The sequence below is a fragment of the Columba livia genome, chromosome 6, assembly GCF_036013475.1.
Source record: "Columba livia isolate bColLiv1 breed racing homer chromosome 6, bColLiv1.pat.W.v2, whole genome shotgun sequence".
NCBI lineage: Eukaryota > Metazoa > Chordata > Aves > Columbiformes > Columbidae > Columba > Columba livia.
In genome coordinates this window covers 32,971,636-32,991,408 of record NC_088607.1, presented here as the reverse complement: position 1 = coordinate 32,991,408, position 19,773 = coordinate 32,971,636, and the positions used below count along the sequence as shown (strand labels likewise).

At 42.5% G+C, this 19,773-nt stretch overlaps 1 protein-coding gene across 12 annotated transcripts in view; it reads left to right on the top strand.

The window, feature by feature from the left end:
* JMJD1C (jumonji domain containing 1C) overlaps nucleotides 1-19,773 on the top strand; it is a 161,381-nt gene that overhangs the window by 107,047 nt on the left and 34,561 nt on the right. For 8 of the 12 annotated variants that reach the window (XM_065068576.1, XM_065068578.1, XM_065068587.1 and 5 more), the window contains one exon: nucleotides 15,314-15,419. The exons of 3 other annotated variants lie outside the window; for them this stretch is intronic. In XM_065068576.1, coding sequence (XP_064924648.1) covers nucleotides 15,314-15,419 — 106 coding nt within the window. Of the gene's footprint in view, nucleotides 1-9,398; nucleotides 9,464-15,313; nucleotides 15,420-19,773 lie in introns of those variants that run through there. One more of the 12 variants, XM_065068584.1, reaches the window with a different exon arrangement.

Genomic DNA, 19,773 nt, shown 5'->3' with positions numbered 1-19,773 from the left:
AAAGTAATATTGAGCTTTCATCAAATACAGGTTTCCGTATTTGAACAATTATAAGTAGTTTTCGAAATGGCTTTCATAAGCATGTGTCTTTGCAGGGCTAGCAATGTCTCATTGCCAGGTTTTCAGACTTAATCGTACAGATAAGAACTCTGGTGAATGATAACGTCTTTAAGAGAACAGAACCTAGTTTTTAAAAGATGCTAACTGAATTATGTGCCAGCAGTGTGCTAGCAGTATTAACTTGATCTATTTATTTGCTTTGCTTGTTATTTTTTGTTAATGCTGGAAATCCCGTTCCTAGCCTTCAGTCACTTAATGTAAGGTAGTTTTTACTTGTACGTTCTTTCTGGCAGGCCGTCCTTTTCTTTGCAATTAAAACAGGTTGTAGATAAATCTTCGGTAAACTTCCTGTGAAAATCCGCTTCTCTAAAAAGAAAATATGGCCCTTTTGCTTCCTTGTTTGGTCTGAAATACTGTTAACCTGCTTTTGAGCAGAAGATGGAACTGAGGACTATTCTTTGCAGAGATGAGTTAGCTTTGAGTCTTTCTAAACGTGTTTAGTTTTCGGTTTAAGCTCTCATGGCTGTATGTTTTCAATATGAAGTCCTTAGAGACTATGGTGATCTAAACACTTTTTTATTGCATTTTGCTATTAGTGCCCAAAATTCCAGTACCTTTCTGCCAAAATAAACAAAGTTTGAATCTGTGTGGGAAGAGTCCATTTCACTTCAGATACAATTCTTAACTACTGAGTAATTTTTCCCATCGTTGCGTACACATGTAATACCTCGTAATGGGCAGCAGACGAGCATTTGGTATGAATTCTGCTCAGATTGGTTCTGATCAAAAACCACAGGGCTGTTCAACGTAACTATTGGGCTTCATGAAGAAGGTGCTGCTGTCCACTTTAAAGGTGACAGCTGCTCAAGGCGAAGAAAACAGCACACTTGACATCCTTTTAGTCTTGGCAGGAAAAACAAAGTTTGAGTAGGCAAAGAACTAAATTACTGTCTTACCAGAAGTGGTTCTTCCAGAACGAGAGTAATGAGACTTTGGCAGGACTCGCTGGGGAATCGTGAACCATGGATTCCCATGCCATGGCTGCTCTTTGCATAAATAAACGTTTCAATTGTTAAGAGATTCAACAACCTTCGTAAGAGCTAGATGAATATAGTTATTAAAAGTAGGGTACGCAGCTGCACTGCAAGAGCCTTTTTCCATTTTTTCATATCTTCACGAGGTTTTCTATAGCATGTATTAACACTTGTCAGCGAATTTATTCTTTACAGCTGGATGTGCTGTGTGATTTTCCTTTTCCCTTACACGTGTAGTGCTTTGAATCCTGCCTTTCTCTGTAAAACTTGCTTGGATTCTATATGTGTGGTGCCTTAAACACCAACCTACAACTGGTTTCCGGTGGCTTTTATCTCTGTTGCTTCATAGAGGATACAAACAGTATTATTGTCTACGTGAAACTTGTGTGACCGAATGACTCATTCATTAATCTGGGATGGTCAGACCGTTTCATCATGTAGTTCTTTTTATGGTGGTGACAAGGGGATCTTGAGGAGAAAGCGGATTTGAACATTGGCCACGGTCCTTTGCTTAGCAGTAAGATGAAAATGGTGTCCTTTGCAGGACGTGGAATTTACAACCTGCATTTGCTGTGTCAAACCAGTGTCTGTATGAAACTTAGTCATGAAATGGGATGCGTATGTCAGGTCCTTACTATTTTTCTAGTTTGTGTTCACTGTAGATTACGTATATTTTGTGATTAAATAAAAATTGACAACCGGGAGGTTTTATAGTGGCTCTTGCTGTAGGTTGACAAGGAACACACTTTCAATATGTTTGCTACTAAAATATTTTAACCAAAACTACAGTAAGCTTAAGCAATTACAAGTGTGACCTAAATAAAATAATTAAACAGAAATGGTTATCTACGATAAGTTACGTGTACTATTCCGTGACAGCTCTGTGCTTATTCATTACAATACACATAGCAAGTTGAGCAGCAGCAAAGCTGATCATGCTGTAATTTGTGTAAGCATTGTAGTTTACTTGAAGGGCTATAGATGGGGATGTGAAGCATTAAAGCTCAGCATATGGTATGTGTGAGCTCATCAGTGTGGTGTTTTTGTCTGGGTGGTGTTTGGCAGTACCCGTCACTAGTGTGTGATTCTGCTGTTACTAGCTGAAGCAGCTGGAGTCAACTGAATTATACTGTAGAAAAGCAAATAAAGAATAACAAAAAGTGGCTTATATTGTGTTTTTCTGTAATATAATACACTTACGGAAAGACCGTGCTTAAGCAGTCAGTGCATTTCAGCTGTGTGTCTGGGTCAGGCAGAGCAGGAGGCATGATAGATCGTAATATTTCAAAACATACACTTTTTTTTGTGTATGTGCGATAATATATTCCCAAAGGATTTGTGAGCACACACCACTAGAACTTGTACAGCTGAGCCTAGGCAAAACATTTAAGTTCTATCACAGTCATTAAACGTCCTGCAAAGAGAGGCAGTGGAAGGCTGTGCTTTTTGAAAAGTCATCCTGCATATTGGGTTAAAAACCAAACAAATCTGCAAAGAATGTATCAAGAGCACACTTCAGTTCCTCTCTATGGTGGAATCTCTCCTCTATCTTGGATCCACCCTACTTATTCATGTTCTCGTTCGGAACAACTGTTCTTTAAGACAAGCCCGCTTGCCTTAGTATTTCCAAACAGTAAGGTCTGCCTGTCTACCGCTGTGCTGAAGGTTGCAGATGTAGCGATAGGGCACTGAGAAATCCCCCGTGGGAGGTGTTACATGCACCGTGACAGGCGTGTGTACTTTGCTCTTTTTGTAAATGTGCATTGCATGTCTGAGAGCTGACAGGTCAAATGTCTAACACACCTTCAAGGTGGGTGAAGTAATAATAAACTTTCTCACTGATCATGAAACAGGCACCTCGGACTCAGGATCTAATCCTGTGCTAATCTTGCTTGATCTGTTACAAATTCCAGTTCTATATGCCGTGAAGGTAAGGCTTGAGAAAAGGGCATTGTGCAACTCTTGATACTCTCCGTTCGTGTTTATTACGGGCAGGCATTGGGTACTTCAGGCCTGGATGCTTTTGGATTTCATTACTTGTTTGCTCATAAGAGCAAGCCAGTCGTGTAATATGGCTTGTGTAAGTAAAGACACATTAAGAATTCTTTAAACGTCCTGAAACAGGGATAAAATAATATTTTTCTGTCTGTATTTTAAGCTCCCCATAATCATATGTGCACTCATCTTTTGGACTTCTCTTACTTTAAACTTCAGGCTCAAAAATAGTTACTGCAGCTGAAAATTGCTTTTCCCATAAACTTTCCCCTCCACTGACCAGGCGGGCAGGAGCTTTTGGGTTGGTCCCACCCTCTGAGGTTGGCAGAAGCCGCTCAGGGTGCTGGCCACATCTTGTGCTCACCTCCCACTTTGGGTTCCCCCATGGTTGACAGGCACACGCACCTTTCTGCATCTTTAACTCTTTTCAGTATTGCCTTTAAGAGCTGTTTCTGTTCTTTCCCGAGTCTCTGGTGTCTGGACCACCCATAAGCAGTCCAGCTGGCTTCTCTGGCAGCATTGTAAAGAACGATGGTCTAAACAGCTTGTTACCGACACTTCTGTGTTTAGGTGTACGGTTCCAACGTGAGGGGAAGCAAAAGGCAGCATCCAGCTAGAAGTGGGTCAGATGACTCATTCCAGTCCTCGCTCCCGGTTACACGTGTGGGACAGAAGAGAGAAATGAGGGAGGAGGGGTTGGTTGGCACCCTCCGTTCGTTGAGCAAGAGAGATATGGACATCTCCCCATAGCCTGTATTTGTGCCTCGCTTTGAAAAAGAGACGCTTCCCTGAGGGCTTCATCTGTCTTTATTCCCAAAATAGGTGGAATGAAATTGCGCCTTTCTATTTTACCTTGGTCTCTTAAGAAATAGGGTCTCTAGGCACCTCTTTGTCTCTCTCGGAGGGTTTGCCGCAGGAGTGGAGTTCTTCCAGGTCTACCAAGCCTGAGGGAGTGAGCAGTGCGGAGGGGAGGCCGTCAGCAGGTGGCTGCTGGAGCTGCCACAAATAGCGGGGCTCCTCCAGGTAGTAGGAGGGGGCTCAGGTGGAGCTGCTGAAGGCCGTGGGAAAGTACGCGAGGAGGAAGGGAAGGGAGTTGTGAGGTCCCTGGGATAAGCCGAGCTTGCTACAGCACAGGTGTGGCTCAGATCTATAAGAAAAAAGGTTTCCTTCCACTTTTGTAGAGGAACTTGTTTTACTCTTCCCACAATTTTTGAAAAATCACAGTTGGTTAAATTGTTTGACTTCATTAGTCCTACTTCAGGAGATAATATTGAAATAAATAACTTAAACGTTAGAAATTAAAAATGGAACAGATAGAGCAAAGCTTGTTTCTCCTTTGAAGATCACTGAAGTATCTTAGTACTTCTCAGAAGCAGTCTTGGAATTACTGAATTTACAAATCCATCAGTGTTTTGGGGTAAGGAACTTCTGTGTTTTATCATAAATGATTACTTTTTTCACCAGTAAAAGCCCATGGAAAATACCACTCAGTAGTAAGAGAAGGGTGCCTTCTTCTTGGTTCTGTGTCCTTGAATTTTCAGTCTTCACATGTGATTTGCTAAAGATGAAAGTTTAAAGCTTTTTCTTATGTTGTTGACCAACACTGTTTTCATAATCCAGACATGAAGTCAGCTCCTAACGAAGTCTGGTTCACTTTTTCATAAGCAGATGGTGCTTCGCCAGTATGTCCTCGTTTTCTCAAATGGTTGCTGTATGTTGTGATTGGGAATCCTTGGTGCTTTGGGGAACTCTGGATCATGAATGAGGGTAAAATCCCCCGGTCATTGCATGGGAGTGCTTAGCCAGGGAGGGAAATGAGTACGGAGTTCAGGTCATTGAAATGTGTTCTTACCAGGATTAACATATAGCTCGATGCGATAAACGGAATAACTCACTTTGCTCATGTGCTCCTGCGTTGGTTTGCTCTCGTTCCTTCCTCTGAGACAACACGGCTTTGTTCAGGGCTGCTACTCTAGAACTTCTTCTTACAAAGTGTATTTTTGAAATTCCACCTAATAGAAGTACTAATTTGTGGTGTAGGTGTAGGGTTAGTGCTTCATGAGAACTGCTCCACAGCCTTCAAGAGGCTGCAGTTGGTGGAGACTGAGAGCAGTTCCAGGTGTGCGTATGGAATTCCTTTTCCAGGCCAGACATCTGGGGAGAAACTCCAGTAATTTGATACAGACTTGATTTTTTTTTCTTAATTAAACCCAAGTATGAATCTTACTATTCTCTTAAACATCGGAATAACTTTGCTAATAAAAAATGCGGTATTTTGATGTAGAGGGATTGGTGTATACATTTCCTTATCAAACATCATTTCTTTTCAATGGTATACTACCTAATAAAGTATAGTTATAAGGGTTTTTTTTACTACCATTGTTTGTAAATAGTGATTTCTCCCCCACTTCAATCTAGCAAACATTTCCTGTCTTTTGAATGGACTTAAAATTAACTATTCCTGTTTTTCCCCTGCATCTCCCTCTTCTTGTGCGTGTCTGCCAACATTGCTGGCAGTAGTATTTTAGAATGCTTTTGCTGAGCAAGTAGGTTTGAAGCACAGTAATGTATGTGCATCTTACAAAACATTCTGCTTTATTATTTTAGCAGTGACCTTTAAGCATACAGTTTAGAAATTATATTTCAACCGTAGAGGCTGTGTTTTTACGCAGCGTGAATATTTTCTTCCCTTTTGTTATCTTCTTTTCACTACTCCACACCACTTTGGTATGCAACGTATAAAATCAGATTAAAGCAGATTTCAGGATGCATAAGACTGGTGGCTAAATTTTTTTGTTTGGTGTGCTAGTAGATTTATCAATAGAAAATTGTTGTGAAACAGATGAGTATTGTATCAATTTTAAACACTGAATGACTTTCCTGAGTTTACCCCAAGGAGCTTATTGTAGCAACAACTGAAATGCCCCTGTTTTCTGATTAGCAATTTAATCTTTCTCATCTTTGCAAGACCATCATTCTTCTGTTCTATAAAAGGCACAGCCACTGCTTTCTCTGGAGTTGCAGAGGGCTGTAGTGTTAATCCAAATATGATATACATCCCAGCTGGTCAGACCTCTGTTATTTATAGGGAAAATTCCTAAAATGGCTCCAGCAGGTCAGAACAGAGCTCTTAGCAGAAACACAAGCACCCAGTGATGGCTGTGTTGCTTCCTGATGCTGCTTTGGACCCCAGGCAGCATTTCCATTTTTGCGGAGCGATGGGCTCCCTGTCGTATGCTCAGCCACATGGTTGAAGGCTCTCTGTATTGCATCCCAAAGACCAGAGAAGTTTGTTCTTCTGAATGAAATGCTGCAAGAAAATGTGCAAATTGTTTTCCCAACACAGATGCATTGCTCCTGTGCAGTACTGCCCTAAATCTGATTGGCAATTAACTTTGAAAAGCTCTGTGCAAATACAGCAGGACTTGTTTAAAATGTGAGAGAAATGCATTTTATTCTGAACTACTTTCAAATTCTCAGCACGTTGACCGACACTGTTATGTATCGCTATTCTAAGAAACATGTTTTCAAACAAAACCTGGAAAGCCACTTGAAAATAAAACAGTAACGTTATAGTAAATGAGTGGACCAGAGTGCACTGAAGTTGGCTTTCAAGAACACTCTGAACATGCCCAATGTATTCTTTCCTATTGACAAAAAAAAAGAAAAAAGATACTTTTATTACCAGGGAGGGTTTCTATTCTGTGCATAATCCTCATGAACTTTTGGGGGAAAGGAGCTGGCAAGTTGTATGTTCTTGGAGAGTTCAGATTTCATAAACAGGATTGAAGACTTCTGCAGAAGAGGGGAGGTAGCTGTGTGACTGCTGGTGATCGAAGTTGGTGGTGGTTAAATTACAGAGCAGAGTCAGACACAAGAGTGAGACGCTTTGGAGCACGTTTCTAGGAGGTGGTGGTAATTCTGGGAGCCGTTGCCAGCCTGCCACATGTTGGAAAGCATTTTACAGTTTTCTGCAGATCTGAATTGAGAGACCTTTGCTCTTTAATACAGTAAGCTTTTAGTTATCAGTAGTCTTGTCAAAGAATACTGTGTTGCTGAGTAATTCAGCTGATAAAAGATTTGGTGGAGATAGCTGCCGTGAGATAAGAGATGGACTATCCGGTCTGTCATTACCTGGTGGTGGTATGCAGCTTCCAACTCCGCCAGTTCGAGCTGCTGCAAGTAACTTCTTTCCCCGATACAGGGACGATGTGTCTTCTGTGAATGGTCAGTCTCTGAGCAAGAACTGATCTCTTGCCTTGTTTTTTGGCGGTGTTAGACTGCCTTTCTAGCAGCCTGCTAGTCCAGACGATGATAAACAGCAAGCGCTTTCTTTTTTGCTCAAAGACACCTCAATCCATACAGCATGTCCTTCAGCTGATATGATTTGGGAGGCTGTTGGATACCTTTTAAAAGCTGCTCACAACTCATAGGGTGTCTGGGGCTCAGTTTAAATTTTAATATCAATGTACAAAAGATTTTTCTCCGATCTACTTGCTTAGCTGCTCTCCTTGTTAGCATCAGCTTCGCTTTGCTAATTGCTTGCTTCGGGGAAGTGTCTGCACTTTGAGGTGTATTTTCCCATAGTGGCACTGAGTTGTTTGGGAAGTGGCTCAAAGGCTTGTTCTGGTATCACCACATGACTTGGAAGTTACTGGCTGAGTAGGGTAGGCCCAGTGCTCCCTCCCTGATTCTCTTAGGAGTAGATAAAATGCAAAATTAGGACAGTTGCATCTTGCTGAGATGGTGGTGATAGATACATGGAGCCTGCAGTGAGGAAGGGGAAGGAAATGTGACTCAGTGGAAGACGAAAGAAAAGCAAGCATATGGCTGCGTCATCAAGATGAGGGAGAAGATGGACATGAGGCAGTGGTATTCACTTGGCCTTTGATTTGTTTGTGCGTGGAGAAGAATGTAAGTAGTACAGAAAATGGTCGCTGCAGTGCTCTGAGGGGAAGCTGACAGCCCACCGGGTTTGTGGGCGGGAGCCGCTTGCTTGGGGAAGTCTTCACATCAGATGCTAAAAAATACATCTGTCACTCCGGGAGATTTTGCTTTCTGTCCCTCTCAGTCAAACCAAGTAGTTTTCCTGTTTTCTTCCTAATCTGTGAATCAGATCAGGACCCAGATTTGCATTATGGTGACAGCACTTTGTCCCAGCTGCTCAAAGAGAGGGTGACATAACCCGTGAGCATAAGGGTCATCATTTTTTTTTTAAAACTGTTTTCAAATGCAAAACTGTTGTAGAAGTCACTAGAGCAGTTTTTAGGTTGTTTTGTGACAATATCTGCCTGGCCCAGCTTTGATTCTGCTTATCCATCGGCGGCTCCGTGGTTGTTCTGTCTGCTGCTCCTGCTTCCCTTTTGTGCCTGATTCTTATCTACAGATACAGGAATGACGAGCTGACTTGTAAAAAAGCAAGTTTTCCAGCATGCCCATTTCACCTCAGACACTGGTAGTCCTACGGGAAGGCAACTATCTCTCTATTTTTGAGTTTGTGAGTTAAAATCAGGGAAAATATTAGACTACGAGTCAAACTTTTTTCTGTATGTTTATATTCCTAACTTTACATTTTCCAACGCATAATTTTATTTAAATTAATAGAAATTTTCTGGTGTTCTTAGGTGTGTGAGTTATTCTTCCAGAACTGAACTAATTGATGCGGTGATGCTTCTTCAAGCCTGAAATCATGACTTGGAGGAGTGTGCGCAGCCCTGCTCCCCTAATTCCCAAACCTGATAATTAAAATTGTAAAATCGGTGTCAACTCTTTAACTATTGAACAGGTGAAATGAGGAAAGGAGGAGTAGTGTGTGGGGAGTAGTATTAGGCATAGGTAAGAGTGGGAAGCAAAAGAAAAATTGTTGATAGCTTTTCCTGAGAGATGTCACGTTTACTGACAGCTGGAAAACTATTGAATTTTTAGTCTTGTAGTTTTAATCTTCTGCTTAGAGGCGTAGTTGTTGCTGTTAGACACTGAAAATAACCCCTAATCTTAAATGTTTGTGGTCCGAAATGTCTGTAAATGTTGGTTCTTTTCTGAACAATGTGTTCAGGGCCCCTGGTTGGGCAGGGTTAGTGATCCCTGCTGTCCCCTCCCCGGTCCCCGCGGTCCCCGTGCCCCCGCACACGTGTGGGCAGGGCTGCCCTCAGCCCCACTTTGTTTCTGGTGTCGGGGTCAGGGCTGTGCCTTCAAGCTTGACTTAACTGGTTCAGATGCAGCCCAGCAGCTGCCGGGTTTGAATGAGGTAAATTGTGACCGTGCGCTCAGAACAGCAGAAAATAGGTCAAGTGTGGGCTGGGTTTACATAGAAAGCGCGAGCGTCGCCTGGTAAGCCTAAGCCTCTTCACTCTGCTCAGACAAAGCCGTTTAAGGTAAACTGGGAAGTTACGGTCTCCCCAAAAACTTGATAGCCTTTTTCCAGCTGGGCGTTAGCGTGCGGGGGTGCCGCTGTCGGGGGGCGGGTGCACGGTGCCGGGCGGGCGGGTGGCCGTGTCCCGGCAGGGCGCTGCGGCCCGGCACGGCGGGGCACCCCCGCCGGCCCCTGCCCGCCAGCTGCAGCGGCCTGGCAGCTGCGCCGCCTTTCACTTGGCAGCCGGGAATAAGGAGCGCACTGTTTACCAGGGCTTTGTGCCTGTGTGCGGCTAGAGAGATGGGGGAAGCGGTACAAGAGCTGTATATTTTCATCTCGGCTAAATTTGATGATTTTTCTGTGGGGTTTTGGTGTGGCCTGTGTGTCCTGCACAGCGTTGGCTCGGCGGTGCCCTGCGGGGTGTCAGTCACTACCAGTTTCTCAGTGTTTTAGGTGGATTCTCATATTTTGCCACTGGAAAAAAAGCCTTGTAGCCTGGCTGAGGGATAGTGCCATTTAATAGGTGATGTTGTTAAGATCTTTGGTGTTCTGCCTGTCCAGTTTTTATGTTACTGTTTTGTTTTGTGTGGTGATGTTTTGGTTCTGTTGTTTGTTTGTTTGTTTGTTTTCCTGCTTCCTCAGTGATATAATCAGGTGTGTCAGGTGGCACAATCAGTGAATGGTAAAAGAGGAAGAAAAAAGAAAAGGAAGGCTAGTTATGAAGGAACTAAGGGTTTTTAAAATTTTTCTTTTCCTAATAGGAGCAAATAATCTTCTAAAAGATGGCATTAGAGGACTAATACAAATTCTTGGCAATCTAGATTTTAAAAACAATACTTTTTGCTGCCAGTGTTCTCTGAAGACTGTTGGGGCAATCGGTAGGCAGATGTTGCCTTATCTTGTTGCCTATTTTTCAGACTGCAATATCCAAATTGAATTTCTGTGCAGCTGAAGTTCCATGCACTTGTAAAAATGATTGGGGGGGGGCAGGGAGAGAAGGGACTTACGTTATAGAAACTGATTTCATGATATTAACTCATGAAAAAAGAAGAAATCTAAAGGTTCAAGGTTTAGACCCTTTAAACTCTGAATTTTTCACTTGCATTGTTTGAATTTAAATGTGGTCCCTCTACCATTAAAGTGCTAACAAAACGCTTATTTCCACGTACAGCGCATCGTGCATGGACATGGTAAACAGGACTCTCAAGTCGGTTATGTAGTAGTTTTCATTTAATTCGTGCCCTAAATTATCAGAAAACCTCTAAGCAGCCAGAGGAAGCTATAGTTAATTAAGCCACAGATGGTGAGGACTAATGTGGTGTTGACCTTTGCGAGGACTGCAAAATCTACTTAGTCTTTCTCTGTAAAACACTAGCTGAAATGAGTTCCTCCTGATATTAAAAACATGTCCTTGATGCATTGAAGCCAAATGCAGTGATACTGTGGCCGAGGAAGGTGCTTTCGCAAATAAATGTTTGCAGCTTCTAATGCACGGTGCGTGCCGAGACTTGATCTTCAGGGCCCCGATTTAAGCCCTTCTAGTGCCAAAAGTCACTTTTCCGGGACTGATTTTCCTGGAATGCATTTTGTGGGTTTTCCTCTTCTCCTTCAGTGAACACGGAGAGCTGACGGGTGCCCGGAGTTTGTGTGCCCTCCCATGAGCAGCGTGTGGGCTGTGTGATGCGGGGAGGGGCTGCTACTCGACTCCACTCTTTCATTGTTGTTTTGTGCCCAGGGGTTTCATCTCTTGATTTCACAAAGTTGTTTCTGTCCCTCAAGTTTGTGAAGAATGACTTAGAAATATTTTAAAATGCTGAGGAAACATCTTGCTCTAGTGGCGAAGGTCTTGTTGGGAAGGTAGAGAGCTGTGGAAGTGTGCAGGCGTTCCCACCACACACATACCCGGCTTCCCAGAATGGAAAAGGAGTTGCGATCATTTGAGACTTTCAGAAGGCACTTTGTATGGTCTCTGGGCAACGTGCAGGTTCAGCTCGTCCAGGGATTCCTCTCAGTATCTTGAACAATGTCTTGTTTGTGGATGGGGCTGGAGTAGGAGAATTCTGTATGTATTTGGATTTTGACTTGTTTTTCTGTGGGTCCTGTTTTTGAAATTCCTGTTTGATTCATGACTTAAAGGAATTTAGAAGCATTACAAGTGATCTGCACTTGTTCACCTGTGGTTTTGAAAGATAAATTATATTTGTCTGAATAAGCTCTCTGAAAATGCTTCTCTGAACAAAGATTCCTCTTTGCTGTTTAGGGCAGCGTGGTATCTTAACCTGATGGTACGGTCCATAGTTTCTAACCCGTTCCATCATTTTGCACCAGAAGAACAGATACACTCAGAAAAACACTGGATCACTTTATTTGGGAAAATTTCATTCTTTATTCTTCTCAGGGCTTCCTAGGAATGAAGCACATCCCCAGCAGGTGAGAATTCTCCCTTAGAGAGACATGCAGCTGACTCAAGTACTCTTTGGATAATTAAGCAGAAGGTCCACTCCATCAGAAATGAATTCCTCTTTTGGTCTGGAAAGAAGGAAGAGTAGCAGCAAAGATCTAAAAAAGACTAACATGGGTTGGCAACCTTCTGATAGTCACGTTGCTTCATGTGACTGTCTTCCATAAGGGCAGGAAGGATTATCTCCACCATATTTTTCTAGCCCATACACGCTTTGTCTTCTTCCCAGTGTTGCATATGGAGCAAGGGGCACTGCTGTATGAAGTACATAAAGAGCTTCCTACAGTAGATTTAAAGAAGAAATTTGCAGTCCCATTTATATGATTTGCATTCTGATTTGCATTTCGTAAGGATTTCAAACCAGCATTAGCATCCTCCTGGAGGAGGTATTCCAGGATTTGTGGAAAAACTAGTCTAGGAGAGGGTACCGTACATACTTTACTGACTTTTGTGAGTAAAACTGCTTTCAATGGGGAAAAGTCTGGAGGAAAATCCTGCAGGGCATTTAATTCTGCTGTGGATTAGTCTGTCAATCTTGCTACTTGGACCAAAAAGGAGGGGAAAACTGCAAGTCCTAATGGCCAAGGTTCAGATCTATAAATAGAGTTGTTTCCTGAGCAGTATAAATACAGGGTCAGGAAAAAGACTGGGCACTGCTGGGTCACCTGCTCACCTTCATTGCTAAGCCAGAGAAGAGGCTGAAGTGCCCAGCCTTGCTTGTGGCCCTGTCTCCCTGGTCTGCCAGAGCTCATGGAGTGCGCTAGAACAGGGTGCCTAAGGCCGTCACTTACATGTTAACATATTATGCAGTTTCCTGGGTTTCAGGTGTTCAGATTTAAGACTGATGGTGGAAAAAGATCAGTCATGGTACATACTTTTTTTTTTAAAAAAATATATTATTCATAGATACATGTTAAATGTACACAAAAGAACAGATATTTTGAGATTTCAGGAACCTTTTTGTTTAGTATCTTGATACTGCACTTCAGCTGTCAGTTACAGTTTTGCCTTGGTGTACTGATTTCCATTGACCGGTGTATAACATGTTCATGTCTAGAAGCAAAACACTTCTTTTCCACCCCCTCCCCCCCGGTGATAGGTGATGTGTTAAATGTGGTTTTGTGTGTGTATTCAGAAACCCTGGGTTCTCTACATATTCCCAGTCATACCTTCATGCAGTTTATGTAATGGATCTTTGACCTCACTTGTGTCTCCAGTAGCTCATCTTTGAGATGAGCTCACCTTTCTCGAAGAATGAGGAAAATGGACTTTGCAGTCTCCTTTTCTACGTGTTCTCGCCGACTGCACTCAGTGGAAGGTACCCATATGCCGTGCATCTGATAGGACAATAAAAGGTTCACATGTACTGTCTGTGGGGTCACCAGTATCAAGTTCAAAGAAGGCAAAGATACTTAGGAAGGATGTGAAATCTAAAAAAGAGATTCAGCACTGTGTGTTGCCTTCAGAAACAGATGAAGACAACGCGGAGCCTCAAAAACTTTGCATAAAGAATTCAGTGAAGTACAGTAATGTTAAGAGTAATAGGTCTGACATTATGGTGCCTAGTCAATGTGTATAGTCTTGAAATGAAAATAAAATTTTTTCTTAGAGGGGACTGAAGGAATTACTGAACATGTACGAAATCTGCATATTAACTGCATTTTTAAGTCAGCCAGACTTCCAGTATTGCAATGCCTCAGTCTGTTGCTTAGCTCTAATGCCTGTGGACCCGAGAGGGGAAATTTTTGACACCGGAATTTCCTGCAGCTGCTGTGCAGGAGAGTACATGGGGTGGGGGGACAGATGGATGATCATCACACAGCTCCAGTTCCATGGGCTGTCGGGTTCCCCTGGCAAATCATTTCCTCTTTCCAGTGGTGGTGTTGCTTCTGTATGTAGGATCAGTGCAAAAATGGATTTGCACAGCAAAGTAGAACAGCTTCCATCCTCGAATAAATGTCATTGTTGACCCTCTTGTGCCTGTGGTAATGCTAGCAACATACTTGCTGGGTTGGTGCTTTTAACCTGGTGGTTGAGGTCCTGTTGTTCTTTCTCTGCACTTCTACTTTGTTCCACTCTACGTGTATTAAACCAATTGCTTCGACCGTTCCTTTTGGATCCGAGGCCGTATCTTTCACAAGCATAAGGAGAGAGTCTGATCTTCTCTAATAACCAAAGCCTTGGTGCATTCTCTGTAATGAAGCACAGCAAATCTTCAAGTGTCGGGAAGTGAATTTTGAATTTGAAATAGGCATCCTGTGATCAGTTGGCCAGCAGGAATAATCTCATTGAGATGAATAGAGAGAAATTGCTTGTGTCACTTGAGGGCCTGGCAGCGATGCACGATTCCCTGAGTGTTGCTTGGATCTTTATATTCTATGGCTGGAGCTCTTCGTAATAAATTGTGAAACATCAAGGAACTTGGTGGAGATCAAGGAAAGAAATTACTTGATCTCAGCTGCAGTACTGATAAAACATTTTACATTTTGTATGTGGAGAATTGCTGTGATTATTTTAGCTGTCTGAAGTTCTCTCAGCACAAATGAATGTTCCTGCCGCTCACGGATTTCCAAAACCATCTTCTGCATGAGTTGTCACTGGGCTGCCGTGCAGCTGTAGTTCTCTGCCACAACCTCAAAGGCAGAAATTAGCGAGTTTGCTCTGAAATAAAGAGAAATAGGTATTCTGAAAGTCTAGAGGTGAATGATGATTTAAGCCATGCTTTGAATGATCAGAACCAGATTTTGTGCCTCGTTTTTCCTTGTTAGGAGGACAGTGCCACCAAACATGTCTTAATTTCCCAGGTGAAGTCCTGCTCAAATAGTGAAAAAGGATTTTGTCCGGGAGAACTGAATACAATAAAAATAAAAGTTGAAGCATGTCTTATTCCAAATAACCGAATAACAAAGACCTACATTTTTAAAAATCAGGAATGATGTTTCTCCGAAAATGTTTGTTTCTCTAAAAATACAGCTATTTCTTATGCGTTATCTTTGTTGTGTTTATATCTAAGTTTATGCTCAATATGTCCTTGTTAAACTTTACAGAAATGAAAACCAGCTTTTTGAAAACAAGTAATTTGGTCATTATTTCTGCATACCTGTAAACATTGAAGTCTTTAGAGGGCAATTTTGGCTTTAGTGAGACAGTATTTATGAAAGTGTGATCCTATTAATAGCTTACGAGTCTGGCCACATGTGGGATCTGACATAGCGTGTTCCCATGAAGTAACTTCTAGCATTGTGTTGCGCTTTTAAGTGTTTTTTCTGAAAATAACACGGGGATTTGCAGGCAATCAGTAAAATTAGCATCAAACTACTTAATATTGTACTCTAAAATACATCTAGGAAAAGAAACAGAAATGTTACAAATAAACATAACATATGGTTCTTTTTTTAATCTCTACTTTAGGACGACGTAGACAGTCTAAACCCAGTTCTCAGGGATAACCCGCAGTTACATGAGGAGGTAAAAGCCTGGGTAAAGGAACAAAAGGTTCAGGAGATTTTTATGCAAGGTAATTATGTGGGAAATTGTGTTACTTTTATTGTGTGTTAGCTAGTTTAAGGCCGTTAGTCGTGTGGGGCTCATCCCATAGCATTTTCGATATAATGGAGGCTGTATTTGTCATTTGGAAAGTTATTTTTTGGAAGTATTTGTTAATTCCAGAAAACAAGAGTGTATTAGAAGCTGTGCATGACTTCTTCAGACTGTTCTTGTTTGATGTCTTAGTGATGACAGCAAAAGCTGAATATCATTAGTCTGAATGTAAATATTTTGTACAATTTGTTGTGAAAATAAGTGTTTATGAATGATGGCCATGCACCTTTCAGCATGTTTAAAACCGTTCTGTGCTTTGTTGGTTACTGTTACGTGCGATAACTTCTTTGCTATCTGCCTGTGCTTGTAGTTTCCCCGTTGGGTCACAGCTGATGAGCACTTGCAGATCCCACCCCACGCCCTCACCACCGACCGATTGCAAAGTGCCTTTCAGATCAGTTACCATCTTTAGCTTGGTTCTAATGCTGGAAGATTGCAGCAAACGCATATGTCATTTTTGCACTGTAGATACAAGTTACGTGAAAACTAGTATGAACTAGAATAAATTATTTTGGCTCAGTCTTGCTGATAATAAAAATATTATATGTATTTGCAGTATATTCATTAACTTTATGCAGAGCTGACAGGCAGCTCTACAGGGATATTCCTAGCGGTGGGGGACAGAACCTAACCCCTGTGGGTCTGCGTTAAAATCCCCTGGCAAGCAGTAAAATAATTTGAGGACAAAAATGCTTCAGCAGTCATTCTGCAAATTAGGACAGGGCCAGGCGTAGTAAATAATCTGATATTATAAGGATGATGCGGAGGGTTGCTTGCTGTCTGGTTTCTTTGATAAAACTAAGATTAGAAGGCCAAAGGAATATGGTAAGTATAATACTGAAGTTACACCAAAACACTTGTGCCTTTCCTTCCTTGGAGTCTTTAATTTGACTATATGTGATTACTCTTGTGGACCACAGAGAAAGGATGCTGGAAAAAAAACAATGCGTGGAATTGTGTAGATAGTAAGTTGGTGGAGCAGTGTTAGTCATTTCAGATTGTATGGTAGTATTCTCAGGTACAATATGAGTTAATAGTCTGTTGATGAAATCTGCAGCCATAACTGGATTGAGAGGTGGCGTGAAATCAAATTAGAGATACATGAAAAGGAAACTAAAATTGAGCTTGTTTATTGGATTTCATTAGTCACAATAATAAGACAATTATAAAAGCCTCGTTTTATACTGGTACAGAATCAATACTTGAGCAAAGCCCCAACAATATTGAAACAGTCATCTAAACAAGACTGCCAGCCCATTGTCCACACCACTAATTTACATCCCATCATTCCAGGAACTGTATTTTTGTTTTTATGTGTATAATTTCATGTAGTTTTTCAAACAGATGTTTGAATGCTTAGTAATGCACACATTTGGAGTAGTTTACATGATGAGATCAACCCAATCCACAGGTCCTTGCAGACCAGCTCTCCGCGTCTAAGGAGAAGCTGCAGTTCAAATGCGCTGGCTCACCGGTCCAAGGAGAGACGCGTGTCCTCGGGCAGGGACGTGCCGTCCTGTCCCCCGTGAGAGCCTGCGTGGTGCCGCGGCCACCGCAGCCCTGTGGGACGGGGTCAGCTGGCACAGGCTGCTGTCACGTCCTCCTGGAGCTTCATCTGCTCCTGGTCACAGAGACACCGTGTTTGGCGCGGCCCATCCACTGGCTCACAGGCACCCTCTGGCAGTGCTGGCTGCTGTAATCTGGTCCTGTTATCCTTCTTTCCCCCCCTTGCCCCTCCTTCTCTGGCTTTCTTCACCTTCTCTGTTTATGACCATTTTCCTGTTCCCTGCAATTTAAGCAACATTTTCAGTTCTACCTTGTCTAGACACATCTATTATGGTTGTTACCATATTCTTTTACTTCATCCTTTACAGCATTGTTAGGATCCAGCCTTTTCCTTGTCTGCGATGCTGAAGCCTTCATCTCATGTCGTATTTTCTGCTGTATCGCAGTTAAAGCAGTTTATCTGAAGAAAAAGGAGGGCTGGAAGAAACCATTCAAATAGTGTTCCAGATGTCTGAAAAACAGAAAGCCAATTTGAGGAGGGAAAACTTGAGTCAAAACTGGTCCAATTGTTTACAAGAATGAGACTAAAGAAAAACAATTGGCCCATGTCACCTTTTCCCTGGGCGGCAGTCACAGCAGTGTGCTTTGCAGGAAAAATTGTAGGTTTGTCAGGAAAGTAGTTTATTCCTTGTTTTAAAAAAAACCAGACTCCTCCCAAACTTGGCTATGTTGAAGGCTTTTGGGACAAATAAAACCAGTTCAAGGAACATAGTAAGGTGTCTTTGATTTTTAACAGTTAAAGTCTTTGACTTTTTTTTCTTCTTATTAGATTCATTATCACTACAATCTCTGAGGCTGCCGTGTTACAATAATGCTCTTGAAACAGAGTGTGCTTCAGCCCTGAAGATATTTCCTGATAGTGCTGCACAGGCTGTTTCAACAATGTGTAGCTGAGCATGATTCAGCCAGGGGCTGAGACAAAGCCAGGCTTTTCCTGTAATGGCTGCTTGTGGCTGGGCTGGGCTGGAGCTGAGCTGTCTTGTGTCGCATGACCACAGTTTAATCTTTCTTCTTCTTCCTGACACCCCAGCAGCACTTAAGAAAAGAAAAAAAAAATCAGTCAAAACCACACACCCACAAAAACAACAAACCCACAACACCGTCCATGAAGGTATAATAGATAAAGTATCTTTCAAAAATAGATAGGATAACACATTAGAACAAGGAGTAAGAGGAAAGAAATTGGCACTGGGTCAGTGCAGAAGAGTGTAAGAGAAGCTGGAATCTGATGGAGAAGGGAGGATGGAGCTTGTAAACTGAGAAGACTGGGAAAGGATTTGGAAGGCAGTGGCCTGGAATCGTAAATACTAAAATGAGACAAGGAGCTGGGGAGAGGCTGGTTCTGGTTATGCAAGAGACTGAAAAAATCATTGTGCAGTTAACAGTAGGATGCAAGAGAGGGGGAGCTGGAACAGGAAAGCAGTAATGGGAAATCTGCAAGAAGAGACACAAGCAAAATTTTACTGAGACTGTCTGAACAAGGCAGAGCTTTGGGGCAGCCGTGAAAAGTTTGAGACGTGTTGGGTTGGGTCAGACAGCCAGAAGTGTGGGAGCTGAGCTGGAGGCGCTTTGCAGGGGCATATGGAGTAAGGGTTGGAGAGAAGCCATCAGGAAATGTGTCCCCGCGGGAACAACGTCTAGTCCAAGACCAGGAATATGAGACATGAGCTTGTAGATTCCTCCTCTTTTTCTGCCGTGCGTCTCAGTGATCAGCAGTGCCTGTGCTGGCGCTTCCGACCCTCGTCTGTGCCGCTGGAAACGCGCTCCGGGGGTGTTAATGCCATAGCTCAGGGGGTTCAGGTGGCCTCGGGGTTCAGTTGAGCAGTGAATGATATGGATGTGAGTGAAAGAAGGGTGCCATTGCATGGTGTTTCTTTTTCCCAGCTGTTTTAAAACATAGATAATCACATACAAAAGGTATTTCAAAAAGTCTTGCTAAGGTTCCAAAGTTAAACGTAAAGATTGCTTGGAAACATTTAGATTATTATTGCTTCTTTACTTCTCTTGATCTCTCAAGAGCTGACGTTAAAAACAGTCCTTATGATCACACAGCTTCTTGTGCAGAGAGTATAATGGACCCAGTAGTGTGAATGTGGATATTTTGCTAGAGAAAGCTGTCACCTGTGACATCCCTGCCCTGTTTGCTGCAGATATTTGAGATTATTTAATGTTCTGGGTGGGGATTGGAAAAGAAGGATATTCAGGAAAGACAGGGGAATTCTGGCCTTGCCAGCGTGGTTGAGCAACAAGGCACTCCTAAACCTTTTAAGTTAGGCTTTTTGTAGGTTGTCACTGACTCATTTTGCTTCCGTTCCTGTGAGGCTGTTGTGGGGTTTGGTTGTGGAAGTCGTGAAACCCACATGGTTGCAACTGCACTTGGTGGCAGCGTTGCTTGATCATACAGAACGCCTTATGGATACTGAAGGGTGATGAAGCTTATGGCCCCAGTGATCAACTGAAACATGGAATGTGAATAAAATTGTTGGATCTCAACTTCCGTGTCTTGAAACAAGCTATAAAATATATACTGTATCATACTGTCTCACCGTGGGCTTTTGGAGGTGAATTAAAGTGGTTTTTGCAAAGGGACAGTGTGCAGGGTTTCTATCGGAAAAAGGAGCTAAAGTCTCCATAGGCTGTGTGTTTTTGAGTGTTGTGTGTGGCCACAGCAGGGACGGGATCGCTCGGCTGCCTTTGCAGGGAAG